At 35.6% G+C, this 18,709-nt stretch overlaps 1 protein-coding gene across 2 annotated transcripts in view; it reads right to left on the bottom strand.

Moving 5' to 3' along the window:
* Window positions 1-18,709, bottom strand: part of UNC5C (unc-5 netrin receptor C) — a gene marked incomplete at its 3' end in the record, with an annotated part of 359,207 nt that overhangs the window by 149,904 nt on the left and 190,594 nt on the right. For both annotated transcript variants that reach the window (XM_081304710.1, XM_081304711.1), the window contains exon 2: window positions 6,767-6,988. In XM_081304710.1, coding sequence (XP_081160836.1) covers window positions 6,767-6,988 — 222 coding nt within the window. The remainder of the gene's footprint in view (window positions 1-6,766; window positions 6,989-18,709) is intronic.

Here is an 18,709-nt window from a genome sequence, read left to right as displayed (position 1 = left end):
GGGGAATATAGTTATTTGCAGTTTTTTATAAATTATTTGACCACAAAGCTTTTGTTTGCTTGTTTTCCAAAGTAACATCTATTAAGAACTTAAAAGACACCATAATTCATTGAACACAGATAAGAAGAAAAATCCAATTGGTCTATCATATACAGCATGTGGCAGAGAAACTATTAGAATGATCTAGAATGTTTGATAAGGAACTAACTATACTGAAGAGTTTAAAGTCTTCCAAAGAGGATGTCCTTTATTCCAGGGACAAAGGGAAGCCATCCTAGAATTTTAAGAAGTAAAATGACATCTCTTGGTGCTGTGCTTAAGACTCATAAATACCTGGACAGTGGAAAACCGAGAGAAAGGCCAAGACCAACAATATCCATGGGGCACCTTAGTCTAATAAAGACCTAAACTGGGGAACAGAAATAAGAATAAAAACAAAATGATGATTTGAGAAGGTATTGACAGCAAGTGATAATCACTGTTTGGCGGAGTGAAGGGTTAAAATGAAATGTCTATTTCTTGGTACTGGGATGGAGAAATAGGAATACAAAATGAGAATAAATTTCATTGTTCCACTCCTGCAAAAATTGAGGATTTGACTGACAGTGTATCTGTGAAGGCTCCTGGTGAGGTATGGAGTAGAAGCCATTCACTTAAATTCATGCTCAATTATAGTTCCTCTTCTCATCAACTTTTTTTTTATTCCTACTAAGGCCCACCTTTTGCTCAGTGACCAAATATTAAACAGTTTCAAGAACAAAGGAATCAAATCCTAAGCACTGACTTAAGACATTACATTCAGGAATCACAAAGGCCTATGTGTAGAAAACTAACACAAGACAAAGAAGGCATAAAAAAGCAGTAAAGATACAGAGTTAGCTGGCATTTTGAACCAGGCTTTCTATTCCTGAGAAAAGGATGATTGTCCTTTTTTAGATTAACTCTTCTGTGTTTAGCAATTGTGGCAGAATTTAGGGAGACACTGGGCACAGGGCCAACAGCAAAGGTTTTGGAAACAGAGAGTCCTCGGTACATATCCTGGTTCTAATCACCTCCTCTGTATGTGATTTGGGGAGAATTAGTTTATTTATCTTGTTGAGCTTCAACAAGATAAATCCCAAAAATCATTTCATAGGATTTTTGTGATGTCTAAAAGACATCATACATGTAAGGTGTTCTGTATGTGTCTTGGAACTCTTTTTATCATTATTGTGTTGGTCTTATTGACATTTTCTGCTAATTTGAGAATAATTAAAGATGAAAGGAGAAAATCTCAGGGATTATTAAAATTTCAAAACAACTGTGGCTTTCCAAACTCCCTTGCTTCTTTACAGAGGAAAAATATTTGCTTTTAGATGGGGGATCTTAGGTACCATGGAAACAAGAGTTGAAAAGACTTCAAGTAAATAGAAAGCAAGCTGCTAAGCCTGAGTTTTTCTTAAAAATATAACCATAAAATTTTGAGCAGATCAAGATTTATATGGAATTTTGAAGGCCACATAGGTATGTATTACTCTATTACCAAATCAAGAGCTTGTATTGAACATTTCTAAACCACCTAATAAATGCTGCTTTCCCTTTACTGTTTCTTATATTATGCATATGCAAGAAATGCAAGTACAGTTTAAATGATGGAAAGGCAAACAGTAACCATAATGAATGCTCTTTAATCAGTGCATTTCGTTATGATCAATGGTAGAACTTTGCTTAGTACAAATAACCATTTGTTTCATTCTTTAGAGTCAGAGAGATTTTTTAACAGCTTGACAATTTAAAAGGAAGAATTTTTTAAAAATGACATTTTTAGTTTCGCTTTTTTAGTTTTGCTTTCCCAGTTTTGTGATTTTTTATTTCAGTGTAAAGGTATGTTTGATAGAGATTTTAGTGAATGTAACTGATTTTTCTTCATCACAAGGCAATGTCTCTGATGGACACCAAATATGCTTCCAAGTGGTATTTCTAAGGGCAGAGGTCTCTGTAAAAATGAACTTGTTTGCAATATTTTTTATCTGTCCTATCATCTGAGAACAAACCTGATTTTTTAAATGCCCAGAAAATTTCTCTGATTTGTAATATATTTCAACACTGAATGTATTCTAATATTTCTTAGTATTAAAATCACCAAGGCCCCAATAATACTATAGTCAGATTGTGTTAAGTGGAGAGCTGAGGATCAAAATTGTAGGTGAATTCAGTTTTATGCAAAAACTATTTAGATGCTATTCACAATATTTCTGATATCACAGAAAAGTAAAAAACTCTAATACCAGAGACCTACAAATTTCCCCACAATATTTGTCCAGATTAGAGATTGATGAGAGCAGGAAAAGAGATGCAATAATGTGGTATGGGCTGTTTTTCAGGTTTCATTATTTATTCTGAAAATAATATATTCTCAGTACTTAAAAAAATCAAACAATAAAAGTCTCTCTTTATCACCAGGATTCTAAGCTGTCAAGTGTTTGTTGCACATTTCTCTAGAAAATTTCAATGCATATATAAATACATTGTATAGCTTCTTTCTTTGCAAAATGGGAGCATATCACACGAAATGTTCTGTGCGTTGGTTTTCCAGCAAAATTTTTTCTGAGAATTTTCCACAGCTTCACATGTGGAGCAACTTCAATGTTTCAAGCAGCATCACAGTATTCCATCCTACGGAAAATCAGTACCTGATATACTACTGCAATGGACAACTTGCAAGGACAAGCCTTCGTACAAATTTGGAATTTTATTTTTAGATGGTTCCTAGACTGGAAATTACTCAGTGAAATGTATGTATGTATTTCAATATTGGATGTATCTTTAAATTGGCTTTCAAAAACATTGTATCAATTTACAACCCCATCAACAAAATATGCCTGTAATCAACTCTGTATACTAACAAATGTTTTAATCATGATAACATCTCTTTAGATGCTTAGTTGCTATTGGCATCTCTGTTCCTGTATCTCCATGTTCAAACTCTCCTGAATCTTCCCTTGGGTTGCTGGTATTGTGTTATAGTTTAAAAAATGGCTATATGTTAACTAAATTAGTCCTTTGACTTATATACATCCACAGATATTAATAACTGTTTTTTTAACCTGTATCTTGGTTTTGCTTGAAGTATTCTTGCTTTGGATATTCAAGTTAAGTAATGCATTCCTGTAAGATTTCTAGATTTTTTTTGTATTAATAAAAAAGGCTTGGAACACCACTGTTATGATTTAGAGATGAGGTATCTCTCAAAAGTTCATGTGTGAAATAATGCTAGAATTTTCAGAGGTGAAATAATCAGATTTGGAGAGGTGTGATTTAATCAGTGGATTAATCCATTTATATGATTAACTGGGTGGTAATTGTAGGCAGGTAGGGAGAGTGGCTGGAGCAGGTGGCTCACTGGAAGTATGCCTTTGGGGTTTACATTTTGTCTCTGGTGAGAGGAAACTCTTTCTACTTCCTGGCTGTCATGTCCTGAGCTGCATTCCTCTGCCTTGCTCTTCCCCTACAATGTTCTGCCTCATCTCGGGGCCCAGAATTATAGATTTTGGTGAACCATGGACTGTGCCTCTGAAACCATGAACCAAAATAAACTTTTTCTTCTTTGAGTTGTTCTTGTCAGATATTTTGGTCACAGTGTTGAAAAAGTTGATTAAAACAATCACTGAAACCAACTGATCAATCAAAAAATAGTCAAAAATTTCTCCTAGTTATGATGGTGATGGTGATGATGGTGATGATGATGATGATGATGATGATGAAGACTTTAAGTCCTAATATCTAGAATTTATTTTTTAAAATAAGATAGAATACAAGCTTGCTTCCTTGCTTGATATACTTATTTTTCTGTTTTCTGTTTCCTAACCTTGTCTCATCTGTGCATTGAGTAAACTCTTTTCCTAGGTGGCTACAAATATATCTTTATCACATTCTGAAAGGCTTTAGGCATTTGAGAATTTTATCTAATTGATTTTAATCCATTAATATGTGTGTTTTGTCTTCTGCTAAGATCAAACTCACTTAACATCTTCAGATTTATAATACAACGATAAAAACCCGGGGTACCCTGATGACTCTACTATTTCAGAATTTTCCCATTTTTTGTGTGAATTATTTTCCATACAATATTAATGACCTTAAAGATTCATTTATAAATAGCAGAAATTTTAAAAATATTAATTATTTCTACTCAAGTACAATGTATATCTATTTTTGAGTCATAATATTTTTTATTTTTTAATTTTTGGCTTCTGTGCAGAAAGAACTTAAAACTTTTCTTTTTAGGCCCAGGATGTAACTCAATATTAGAGTGCTTGATTAGCACGTGTGAGTTCCTAGGTTTGGTCCCAAGCACTAAGAGAAAAACAAAACAAAACGAAAAACTGTTTTCCTTTCCAAAATTTGACAAATGTCTTAACTTTATTCCAAGTAATATGTTTTATTACATTTTAGTTCAAACTGACTCTCTGTACAAAGAAAAATTAATAGGTTATGCACATTTTTTATCAGCTACTTTTCTGTATTCTTGATGTTTTTCCTTTAAAATTAGATAACTTTTCCAGATATGAAACCATACCACTTGTCATACATGATAATTTCTCACTTTTAAAATAATTTAGTCTCCTTAATTACTTGTGTTGTCTAATAACACTGGTTAGTAAGTTAGAACAATACCAAATAAGATAGGCATCTGCAGACATCTTTGTCTTTTCCCAATTTTAGACCTAGAATGTGTCTAGAATATTAATTTTAGGATGGATGCTGGCTTTCTCATAGAGTTTCAAATGGAAACAAAACCCAACAGAAAACCATATTGCATTTGACTCCACCCCTGCCATCTTCAGAAAACTGTGTTAAAGCTCCCAAATCTCTTCTTCCTTCTCATCTATCCATCCTGAATTTGATTAGAAACATGTCATCTATTTTAGTTTATAGTAACTTTAAAAGGCAGTTTCAATCATTGGATACATGTAGTAACAATTACTTTTGTGTAGAAACATAGAAAACAAATGTTTTATGGAAAGAAACCCCGTGCGTGTTTGTATATGTGTTACCTACATAGCATGACGTTGGCAGAAGTGCTGAATATCAAAGAAGTTTTATTTGTAATCTTTCTAAATAGGCATTCTCATTAAATTGGCAAAGACAAGTGTATAAAATATGTTGTGAGCCTCATGTTAGCTTTTGTGATATCTTATCTTTCTCCTATCATTAAAAGCTTAGTTATCCAAAATCTTTACAAATAAATGAGCTGAAACAAATAAAACTCAATCCACTTGAGAATTTGAAGACATCTGGTGGAGTTATTTTCTGTGTAATTAGACCAAGAGGTGGGGCAATTCCCTGAAGTAAGCTACCCTACAATTGGATACCCAGCTATTCCTGCAGTCAGCAGCTTGCATACAGTGAACATATTGATTCACAAATAGACAAGCAATTATGAAGAGTTGCCACCTGATTTCCCAAGATCCATTATGTTATATGAGTTTATGTTCCATATAAGTTGCCTTTTCTTAATTATCTCATAGTAAATTTTATTTCTTTATGTCCTATTAATTCAACATACTACTTTTGCTGTTAGTGATATTGAATGTAGATCCCCTTCATGCACCGCTCTGTACTTGTCTTTGGATAATCCAGCTCTCAGGCACAAACATGACTTATTTACCATTTGGTTTTTGAAAACGTCAATCCATTTTGGTACATAGAGATATCTATGAAGGACAAGATGATATTTAAATTCTTCCATTTTTTTACCATAAAGATAACTACTTAGCTTAGAAATGTTGGTGAATGGAGTCTTAATACTTAAAATATATGTCTTGGTACTAGAAAATCCTAGATATCGAAGGGATCCGAAAGGGATTTCCAAGGGATAGCCTCCCTACTGGAGAGCGAAAACACTCTAAACCATGAGGAATATATATATATATATATATATATATATATATATATATATATATATATATATATATATATATATCTTTTCAATTTAAGAACTGCAGGAGATAACACAACTATCCTAAATTACCCATTGTGGAGTTAAAAAAAAAACTGCTATTAAGAAAGTTTCCTTTATAGCCAATGTAAACTCAAGTTATTAAAATTGACTTTGTCCTTTCTATACCTTTAATATTTTATCTTTAAGGGCAATATTTATAGAACAGCAAAATCAGGAGTTTTAATCATTCCAGGATCCAAATTTCTCTGATCAAGACCCACTCAGGAGGTGGCTCCTGCTCCTGGATCTCTCACTATACCTGTTCTGTCACCCTCAATGTAACATCAAATAAGAATTATGGAGTCAGGATAAGTTCATGTAAGTTATGGAGACAACATATTTTGATTCTACAACACTGACAGGTTCTTTTAAAATTATAAGGGGACATTGTTTATGGATTAACACTTTCAGTGATGTCAGTAAAGTTGAACATGATTCCTAGAACTCAGGACCTTTAGATCTAACTACCACATAAGTAAAATTGAAAGACATCCTTTAATAGGGCATCCACATTCATTCAGTCTATTTATTCACATTATTTATCTCCTCAAGCATGAATCATGCTATAATTACACGCAGTCCAACAGGAATCGAGTCAAGATATATTCATCACAGTTTATTTTGTAATGCTTGGAATGAGATCACCAAATCTTAACCAAACTGACTCAAAGCTTCTTCCAAGTGATAAAAACTCCATTTTTCATTTCACTAACTGAAATAACAGTATGACAAAAGGTCAGCGTAGGATCTCGCACTGCCATCCAAATGCCAGTGAAAACTCACCAGAGGTTTCGTCCACTCGTTCGTCTACTATGTGGTCCTTCTGATGAACCCACTCGCTATTGCACTTGAAGTAGATCTGGGTGGCAGGGCTGGCTTTACAGTACAGGTTCACAGGCTTATTCTTCACAATATAGGCTTCTTCTGGCTCAATGAGAAAATGTGGCAGAGGCTCAGGTGGATCTGATGGAAATGTTTCTGGGAGTTCATGAAAAAAGTCGTCATCTGTTAAGAAGAAAGTGGAAAATGGTCAAAACATTCAGATAAATTGTCTTTTATTTTGCTATTCACTTTAAAATACTGACTTATAAATAATTACATGATTTGAAAGTCTGCTACATGCGAGATATATCAATAGACTAGATGCTCAATTAAGGAGCTGCATTATTATACTCATAGCAAAACACATCATCAGGGAGAATAAACACCTTTCCCTCAAACCACAGACAGTAATTAGTAGAACTGGAATTGGGATTCAAGGCTGTTTAACACCAACACTGTGTATTCTCAATATATTACTACACTTCCCACTACCCAGTGTTACTCTCAATGAGAGCTGATAAAAGCTAAATGAACTTCATAATAAAAATTTGTTTGAAAAGCACAAGGCTCAAATGAAAATCTTAAATCCTTCGCAAGGCATTGAATAGACATACTAGAGACACAAACTAAGGATCTTTAGATTCAGTTTAAATCTATCACTATTTTCAAAAAATTCCACCGTGTGAAACATTATTCAGCCAACATATATTAATTAAACTCATAATTTACAAAGCATTGGAAATAGTAATGATAACATCAATTCAGAGGCACAGTACAGCCTAGAGTCTAGAAATGCTTTTTGGTCTTATTTTAAAATTACACTTCAGACCTTGTATGGTGTTATGTGACTGGGAAAACCTGCTCTCATTGGATTACTGAGGATTTTTTGTTTTAAAGAAGAACAACACACTCATTTTTATGGCACTGAAAATTATCAAACATATTGCTCCTGCCCTGATGTTCCAACACCATTGAATAAACACAACTTAAAAATCCCTTGAGATATTTGTTCACTTTGAGTTTTTTTTTAAACTTGGATTCTGCATGATTCTAAATAAAAAAAAATCATAAAAGTTATTTTTTAAATAAAATCTATCACATTTCACAAAAGTCAAGGTAAAAGGAGTAAGGAGTCTTTTCAATACATTATAAATAAATTAAGCTTGATAATTATCTTTTTTTTTGGTACCAGGGATTGAACTTAGGGGTACTCAATCACTGAGCCACATCCCCAGCCCTTTTTTGTATTTTATTTAAAGACAGGATATCAATGAATTGTTTAGTGCCTTGCTCTTGCTGAGGCTGGCTCTGAACCTGATCATCTTGCTTCAGCCTCCAGAGCCGCTGGGATTACAGGCCTGCACCACCATGCCTGGCTGATAATTATCTTTTTTATAAGAAACAGAGAAGAACAAAACTAGTTTTATTTTCCTAAACATGCTAATCTGTAGAGGGACAAAACTCTCAGATCAAAATTTAAAAATAAGGCCGGGGATCCCAATAGCCAACTGTGCGACCGGAGATCCGGGCTGACTGATTCGCGCGGCCTGCCCCGTGGCTACAGACTGCGGGACGCTGCAGAGAAGCGATTAACTAGCAAGCAGGGAGAAAAGTGGCTGCGATTCTGTGGAATCCCGCAGGCTGAGCCCGCACTGACCCCCGGGCTGACTAGGGGATTTCAGACGGGGAAGGAAGCAGTACAGTCCTATCCCCCACAACGGAAACTACACCAAGGCAATCAGTGGCCACCATCTTGGAGAGCTGAAGTAACCACCACCACTCTCCAACAGATTGCAACAATAAAACAGGTGTGTGTCATTCAGCTCATTCCCCCATACATCGGGGAATTCGCATAAAACCTGTCCTAGGCTTTCCGGGGGAGGGAGTATCAGAGTGAGCCTGCATAAAGACTAGGGGAAAACCAGAGATACCTGACCTTCAACTCCCCCTCCCATCAGCAGCCAAAACGAAACCTGTCTAGCCAGCGCTGGGGGAGGGGCAACCAGAAAAAATCAAAACGATAGAGTGCCAGGGATCCCAATAGCCAACTGTGCAACTGGAGATCCGGGCTGACTGATTCGCGCAGCCTGCCCCATGGCTACAGACGGTGAGGCGCCTCAGAGAAGCGATTAATTAGCAAGCAGGGAGAAAAGTGGCTGCGATTCTGGGGAATCCCGCCGGCTGAGCCCGCACTGACCCCTGGGCTGAGTAGGGGATTTCAGAGGGGGAAGGAAGTGGTACAGTTCTATCCCCCACAACGGAAACAAAACAATAGAGTGCCGGGGTTCCTAATAGCCACCCTCCACACCCAACAAACGGCAGGCCCAGAGCACAGTTTGAACTGCCGAGAGCCATCACTCAGGGGATATCTGGTCTAGCAGGAGAAACCAAGACTAACAGGAGAAACCAGGGGACTAGAGGCCAGGCCCTCGCGACTGGGCAGCCGGAAACCGCAGGCCCGCCGGCAACAACCCACCTGCTGCCTGCGTAACTGGGCGGCAGGAGAACGCCCATCTGCCGGCTACCGACCGCGTGACTGGGTGGCTAGAGATCGCCCGCCCACTGGCGACAGCCAGCCCGCTGCCTGCAAGACTGGACGGCTGGAGTCCACCCCCCTGCCGGCGACTGATCACCCACCCACTGCCTGCGCTAGTGGGCGGCTGGCAACCGCCCACCTGCCGCGACTGGGAGCTGAAACCAAACAGAGACAGTCCAGTCACACCCCCCCATTAGGACCCCCGGCAAGGAGCCTGGGGCCCGTCATAGCAGAGAAGTGACGTCACTGGAGCTCAGCCGTCGGAATTCCTTCCCAGCGGAATCCATGTTAGCAGGCATAGTTTAACAACACAAAGAAGAAACAACAGAGTAATACAGAACCAAAACAAATCTATAGAAGAGAGCAGAAACACGGCAATCAAATAGAGCTGGAAAGTAACGTGAACATCATGAGACAACAAGGGAAAAAAGGAATACAAACAATGCAGGACAACTTAATTCTACAGGAGGATATAGAGACAGCAGAAACAGGGATAGGGAAAGAACTCAAGGCATACCTAACTCAAATGGAAAGGAATATTAGAGAAGACATGAGACAGCAAGTCCAAGCAATAAAAGTATATTTTGAAAATGAATTTAAAAAACAAATTCAAATGGCAAAGAACGAGCTCTACCAGGAGATAGAGATCTTAAAAAAAAATCAAACAATAATCCTAGAATTGCAGGAAACTATAAACCAAATTAAAAACTCAAACAAGAATATTACAAATAGACTTGATCAAGTAGAAGTCAGAACATCATATAATGAAGACAAGGTTTATCAACTTGAAAAGAATATAGTCAACACAGAAAAGATGCTTAAATCCCACGAGCAATCTATTCAAGAGATATGGGATGTCATAAAAAAACCAAATTTGAGAGTCATCAGGGTAGAAGAAGGCATAGAGATTCAAACCAAAGGAATGGACAGCATATTAAATGAAATAATTCTAGAAAACTTCCCAGAGATGAAAGATGGAATGGATTGCCAAATCCTGGAAGCCTACAGGACCCCAAACATTCAAAACCATAATAGACCAACTCCAAGACATATAATTATGAAGATAGCCAACATACAGAACAAGGAGAGAATATTAAAAGGTACGAGAGAAAGGGGTAAACCAATTAGGTTAACGACTGATTTCTTATCACAGAGTTTGAAAGCGAGAAGATCCTGGAACAATGTATTTCAAACGCTGAAAAATAATGGATTCCAACCAAGAATACTATATCCAGCAAAACTGAGCTTCAAATTTGACAATGAAATTAAAATCTTTCACGATAAACAAAAGCTAAAAGAATTCGCAGCAAGAAAACCAGCACTGCAAAGCATTTTGAGCAAAATACTACAAGAAGAGGAATTGAAAAATAGTGCCCAAAACTAACAGCAGGAGGTATCTCAGTAAAGGGGGAGGAAAATAACCAAAAAGTAAAACTAGCCAAACTAAAATAAATAAATAAATAAACATGACTGGAAGTACAAATCATATCTCAATTGTAACCTTAAATGTTAATGGCCTAAACTCACCAATCAAGAGACATAGGCTAGTAACCTGGATCAAAAAAACAAATCCAAAAACATGCTCCCTTCAGGAGACTCATATGATAGGAAAAGACATACACAGGCTGAAGGTATAAAGTTGGGAAAAATCATACCACTCACATGGCCCTCGGAAGCAAGCAGGAGTGGCCATACTCATATCGAATAAAATCAACTTCAAACCTAAGTTAATCAAAAAGGATAAAAAGGACACTATATACTGTTAAAAGGAACCATCCACCAACAAGACATAACAATTATCAATTTGTATGCACCAAACAATGGAGCTGCAACGTTCATAAAACAAACTCTCCTCAAGTTCAAGAGTCAAATAGACCACAACACAATAATTATGGGTGACTTCAACACACTGCTCTTGCCATTAGACAGATCCTCTAGACAAAAACTGAATAAAGAAACTATACAACTCAACAGCACAATCAATAACCTAGACTTAACCGACATATATAGAATATATCAACCATCATCAAGTGGATACATGTTCTTCTCAGCAGCACATGGATCCTACTCAAAGATAGACCATATATTATGCCATAAGGCAACTCTTAGTAAATATAAAGGCGTGGAGATAATACCATGCACCATATCAGATCATAATGGAGTGAAATTGGAAATCAATGATAAAAGAAGGAAGGAAAAATCCTACATCACATGGAAAATGAACAATATGTTACTGAATGATCAATGGGTTACAGAAGACATAAAGGAGGAGATACAAAAATTCTTAGAGACAAATGATAATACAGACACAACATACTGGAATCTATGGGACACAATGAAAGCAGTTTTAAGAGGGAAATTCATTTCTTGGAGTTCTTTCCTCAAAAGAAGAAAAAAACAACAAATAAATGAACTCACACCACACCTCAAAAACCTAGAAAAGGAAGAGCAAAACAACAGCAAATGTAGTAGAAGACAAGAAATAATTAAAATTAGAGCAGAAATCAACGAAATTGAAACAAAAAAAAACATTGAAAAAATTGATAAAACTAAAAGTTGGTTCTTTGAAAAAATAAATAAGATAGACAGGCCCTTAGCCATGCTAATGAAGAGAAGAAGACAGAGAACTCAAATTACTAACATACGGGATGAGGGATGAAAAAGGCAATATCACAACAGACACTACAGAAATACAGAAGATAATTAGAAAGTATTTTAAAACCCTATATTCCAATAAAATAGAAGATAGTGAAGATATCAATAAATTTCTTAAGTCATATGATCTGCCCAGATTGAGACAGGAAGACACACACAATTAAAACAGACCAATAACAAAGGAAGAAATAGAAGAAGCCATCAAAAGACTACCAACCAAGAAAAGCCCTGGACCGGATGGGTATACAGTGGAGTTCTACAAAACCTTCAAAGAAGAATTAATACCAATACTTTTCAAGCTATTTCAAGAAATAGAAAAAGAAGGAGCTCTTCCAAATTCATTCTATGAGGCCAACATCACTCTGATCCCGAACCCAGACAAAGACACTTCAAAGAAAGAAAATTACAGACCAATATTTCTAATGAACTTGGATGCAAAAATTCTCAATAAAATTCTGGCGAATCGAATACAAAAGCACATCAAAAAACTTGTGCACCATGATCAAGTAGGATTCATCCCTGGGATGCAAGCTGGTTCAATATACGGAAATCAATAAATGCTATTCACCACATCAATAGACTTAAAGACAAGAACCATATGATCATCTCGATAGATGCAGAAAAAGCATTTGACAAAGTACAGCATCCCTTTATGTTCAAAACACTATAAAAACTAGGGATAACAGGAACTTACCTCAACATTGTAAAAGCTATATATGCTAAACCTCAGGCTAGCATCATCCTAAACGGAGAAAAACTGAAGGCATTCCCTCTAAAATCCGGAACAAGACAGGGATGCCCTCTATCACCACTTCTACTCAATTTAGTTCTCGAAGTACTAGCCAGAGCAATTAGACAGACAAAAGAAATTAAAGGCATAAAAATAGGAAAAGAAGAAATTAAATTATTGCTATTTGCGGATGACATAATAATATATTTAACAGACCCAAAAGGGTCTACAAAGAAGCTGCTAGAGTTAATAAATGAATTCAGCAAAGTGGCAGGTTATAAAATCAACATGCATAAATCAAAGGCATTCCTGTATATCAGCAACAAAACCTCTGAAATGGATATAAGGAAAACCACTCCATTCACAATATCCTCAAAGAAAATAAGATACTTGGAAAACAACCTAACAAAAGAGGTGAAAGATTTATACAATGAAAACTACAGAACCCTAAAGAGAGAGATAGAAGAAGATCTCAGAAGATGGAAAAATGTACCCTGTTCATGGATAGGCAGAACTAACATCATCAAAATGGCAATATTACCCAAAGTTCTCTACAGGTTTAATGCGATGCCAATCAAAATCCCAACGGCATTTCTTGTAGAAATAGATAAAGCAATCATGAAATTCATATGGAAAAACAAAAGACCCAGAATAGCAAAAGCAATTCTAAGTAGGAAGTGTGAATCTGGAGGTATAGCGATACCAGAGTTCAAACTGTACTACAAAGCAATAGTAACAAAAACAGCATGGTACTGGTATCAAAACAGGCAGGTGGACCAATGGTACAGAGTAGAGGACACAGAGACTAATCCACAAAGTTACAACTATCTTATATTTGATAAAGGGGCTAAAAACATGCAATGGAGGAAGGATAGCATCTTCAACAAATGGTGCTGGGAAAATTGGAAATCCATATGCAACAAAATGAAACTGAATCCCTTTCTCTCGCCATGCACAAAAGTTAACTCAAAATGGATCAAGGAGCTAGATATCAAATCAGAGACACTGTGTCTGATAGAAGGAAAAGTTGGCTATGATCTACATATTGTGGGGTCGGGCTCCAAATTCCTTAATAGGATGCCCATAGCCCAAGAGTTAATAACAAGAATAAACAAATGGGACTTACTTAAACTAAAAAGTTTTTTCTCAGCAAGAGAAACAATAAAAGAGGTAAATAGACAGCCTACATCCTGGGAACAAATTTTTACCCCTCACACCTCAGATAGAGCCCTAATATCCAGAATATACAAAGAACTCAAAAAATTAAACAATAAGATAACAAATAACCCAATCAACAAATGGGCCAAGGACCTGAACAGACACTTCTCAGAGGAGGACATACAATCAATCAACAAGTACATGAAAAAATGCTCACCATCTCTAGCAATCAGAGAAATGCAAATCAAAACTGCCCTAAGATACCATCTTACTCCTGTAAGATTGGCAGCCATTATGAAGTCAAACAACAATAAGTGTTGGCGAGGATGTGGGGAAAAGGGTACACTTGTACACTGCTGGTGGGACTGCAAATTGGTGAGGCCAATATGGAAAGCAGTATGTAGATTCCTGGGAAAGCTGGGAATGGATCCACCATTTGACCCAGCTATCGCCCTTCTCGGACTATTCCCTGAGGACCTTAAAAGAGTGTACTATAGGGATACTGCCACATCAATGATTATAGCGGCACAATTCACAATAGCTAGACTGTGGAACCAACCTAGATGCCCTTCAATAGATGAATGGATTAAAAAATGTGGCATCTATACACAATGGAGTATTTTGCAGCACTAAGAAATGACAAAATCATAGAATTTGCAGGGAAATGGATGGCATTAGAGCAGATTATGCTAAGTGAAGCTAGCCAATCCCTAAAAAACAAATGCCAAATGTCTTCTTTGATATAAAGAGAGCAACTAAGTACAGAACAGGAAGGAAGAGCATGAGGGAAAGACTAACAGTAAACAAAGATGAATGGGGGGAGAGAAAGGGAGAGAGAAGGGAAAGCATATGGAAATGGTAGGAGACCTTCAATGATACACAAAATTATAAGAGGTTGTGAGGGGCAAGGGGGAGGGAAAAAATAAGGGGAGATAATCGAACAACAGCAGAGGAGGTAGAGAGGGAAGATGGGAGGGGAGGGGAGGGGAGGGGGGATAGTAGGGGATAGGAATGGTAGCAGAATACAACAGTCACTAATATGCCATTATGTAAAAATGCGAGTGTGTAACCGATGTGATTCTGCAATTTGTATTTGGGGTAAAAATGGGAGTTCAAAACCCAATTGAGTCAAATGTAAGAAAGATGATATATCATGAGCTTCGTAATGTTTTGAACAATCAATAAAAACAATAATAAAATAAAAAAAGTAAAAATAAATTTAAAATTTTTAATAAATCCTTAGCACTATATATATTCAGTAGCAAAGACAAAATATGGTTCTGGTACTTAAAGACTGGTTGCTTAGATGTTACCTTGAAACTCTTTTTTTGGTCATTCAGTTGTTGCCCCATTTTGGGAGATGGCCATTGGTGAAGTGAACATCTGTCTCCTAAGAAACCTGGCCAGGGACATTTTTCATCTAGATCATGGGATAGCTGTCAAATAGTAATGACATCCAGTTTCTGCTAATCTCTTTTGCAGTAAAAATTGGCTTCACTTGCATCATGGGCAGAACAAGTTTTCAAAGTAGCTCCCCTGACTCTGACATGTAAGTGATGTTTCCTATAGTTTTCTTTCTTTCTTACTTTACCTCCTTAATTTGGTTTTTTCTTTTCTTTTTTTTTTTAATGTTGAACAACAATGACCCAAACTGTCAGCTTACTAAAGAATAACCCTGTTTCTATCAATTCAGCTCCTTTAGTCAATATGCAGGAACACTCAAGACTGCTTAAATAAACATAGCTCAGAAAGGCAAAAGGATGAGGAACTGAGCTATTGATGGATCCATCACCATAAAACTATTGTCCTGAAGGCCCTATCCAGTTTTTTTCTTCAGCTGAAGTACTTCCTGTTGTATATGATGACTGACAGGGCTGATAATCAATAAAGCACTGCAAAATATAAGACTCAAATTCTACACAAGGTTGGCTTTTATTTTTAATTATTATTCATGGAGACAGATGGTAAACTAGACTTCATTCATTTTTTTATGGTTAGTATGTATTTGTATACACAAAACATGTGAAAGCATTTAATAATTATGTATTTAAGTATGCAAATTATAAAAAGGCTTTCAGCTGTGGTTTTAAATGACTCTTATTCCTTTAAAAGGAATTATAAGATATCACAGGATCATGTATTACATTACTTTATTTAATAATGTAACAAAGTATTTATAGGTTCACATTCTATGGAAAGACTTTATAGAGACACTAAAAATTGATTTCTATGCCCTGCTAAACTTGTATCTTTTTTATTCTGATTATCTTATTGTAAACTACTGAGAAGAATAATTAAGAAAATCACACATATATTTTCAAGTAACAAGAGGCTCTGTTAAATGTGATGGGGGGAAATAAAGATTCAATAATATCATTATAAAACATATGATCAAACTAACTTTGCATTTCCTTAATATTTAGTTTTAAGATGATTGTGATAAGAAGAAATAAATCTATGTCTTGGTTTGAGGCTTCCCACAGTATTGATTTTCCAAAGCACTTTTCAACACTTAAAGTGAAGGTTACTAAAAAATGATTTTTATCATTAGAAATGTTTTCTTCATGTGACAAATTTAATGTTTTCTTTTTTTACATATTATTCTAGTTTCTGCAGAACCCACCTCTTAATATTGCTCTAGAGAGCTCCTCTCGCCAATAATAGCATAATAGTCTATTAATATTTTCTACAAAATGTATTCAATAAGTTACAGTCTTGGATTAAGTAACATTAAGTGATATGGCATGTCACTTCTAGTACTCAATTTAGGTTATAGAAATAACATTAGTAAATAATATTCAAGACAGTAGATATGGATAGTGGGATAAATATGACAAAATACAAATGGGATGATTACTAATAAGCTCACGAGCTATTGTGAATATTCATTTTGGAGCTTATTTGGTATTTCCAAGTTTTTTATAGTGATTGACTATTTTGTAGAAAACATGGTCTTGCAGATGCCCATCCATGGAAATGATCCAAAACAAGTAAATCCCTGTCTGCTGAGGCTAACTCTTCCAAGGCCACTAGAGGACATGGCAATCAGAAAGTTTGAGATTCTACCTTGAGCTGATAGACTATTTACTGAAATCAGTTCCTAGCATGCAATTCATTTTACAATACCAGCAAACCAGCTTTCTGAAACTATTAAAGTCATGCTGCAAAAGTTGAAGCCATAAAAGAACAATTTTTATATTTCTCCACAGGGAGATCAGTGAGTGAATCTTCTTACCACTTTATTTCTTAATATAAATATCTGAAGAAGGGATCAGTGTGACAATAGGAACCCAATTTTCAAACAGCAACTTCAGACTGTGAACTTATTTCTAGTGACATATTACAGTTACCCTAAATTATTTTATTTTATAAAAATGTATACTCTGCTGCCGATATTGATTGCATTACTCTATTTAGGCAAAATGATTTTTAAATAATAAGATTGCTAAAACGTTTTCTACATTTAGTTCATTCAAACTAACAAAGGAAAAATCTCTGAAGTTGCTTTGGTTCTGTACACTGGATTCAGTATCAACTCAAAGCTATAATTTCCTTTTGTTTGATGGAGATATAACATTATTATGAATTTTGCTATCCCCTACCATTTGACTTATTTTTCACTTTCTACTATTAGTTAATAATGACATTGCAACAGTAGTGCCTTTCTTATCTTGATATCAGTAAATCCCAGTATTTCCTTTTCCGTTATCTCATACGGGCATTTGATTTTTCATTTATATACAAGAAGAGAAAGCTTTGCACCATGTATTATTTTTATAGACTTTCATTCCACCTAATTCTTGACAGGAAAATATTATGCTATGAACATCAATCTAGGAAGCTTTAGGTTGCTGGTTTTATTGCTATATATCAAGCTTTAATTTTCATCAACTTAATACATAAGTTTCTATATTTCTGAATCATAAGACTTAAACTATTATTGCTTATATCATAAAATATAGGACCATTATCTCTTTGTCTGAGACTTGAAGCGTATTCTTCTGAAATGGAATTTACTTCCAAATGATTCAAGAGCAATTTAAAATGAATGACTGCAAAGCTAATTTTATCTGCATTTGGCTACCCATCCATCAGAGAGATAATTCATGATATATTACCACAAAAGGCAGCTGGAATTAACTATCTGAATGAGACTCAGCTTATTTTTAATATTTTGATTAAAATATCCTTTGGAAGACAAAGACTATGGTCTATATTTCAAGAAACATATTACTGAATTCATCATTTAAATTCAAGTACTTGAATATATAATGCCTTAAATGTATTGCACAATTTGGAAGTACTGAATGATTTTTAACTTCAAAGGAAAAATCTTTATTTTTTGCTTTTAAAGAAATATTTGGCAAATGATGTCAATATATTACCAATTATCACTATTAGTAATCTAGTGATGAAAAGTTAACATGCCATTCAGCATATAGTTGCTCTGGAATAGATACCTCCTTCTGGCCCAATATAAGCCTTCATTATATTTGACCTTTTATTTATTTATTTTTTCAATACTGAGGATCAAACCCAGGGCCTCATACATGCTCTGCAGGCACTCTACCACTGAGCTATATCCCCAGCCCCACATGACCTCTGACTTTTACTAATATAGAATCTTCCTGTTCTCTCAACTACCATCTTTATTTCTGCCATGTAGTAGTACTGTGTTTAGAGGAAATTTTCAAAAACACTTTTGTTTTCTTTTCAAATAACAGTAAATGTAATGTAAAGCAAGAAGATAAGTTTATTTTCCTTAACAGATTAACTTAAAATATTGAATGATAAGGAAATGTGCTTTTGCATATTCTGGCTAGTA

Source organism: Spermophilus citellus (assembly GCF_964194105.1).
Source record: "Spermophilus citellus genome assembly, chromosome: 8".
In the NCBI taxonomy this organism is placed as follows: Eukaryota; Metazoa; Chordata; class Mammalia; order Rodentia; family Sciuridae; genus Spermophilus; species Spermophilus citellus.
Note: the sequence above shows the minus strand (reverse complement) of the source record. Positions and strands in the feature narration are given on the sequence as shown.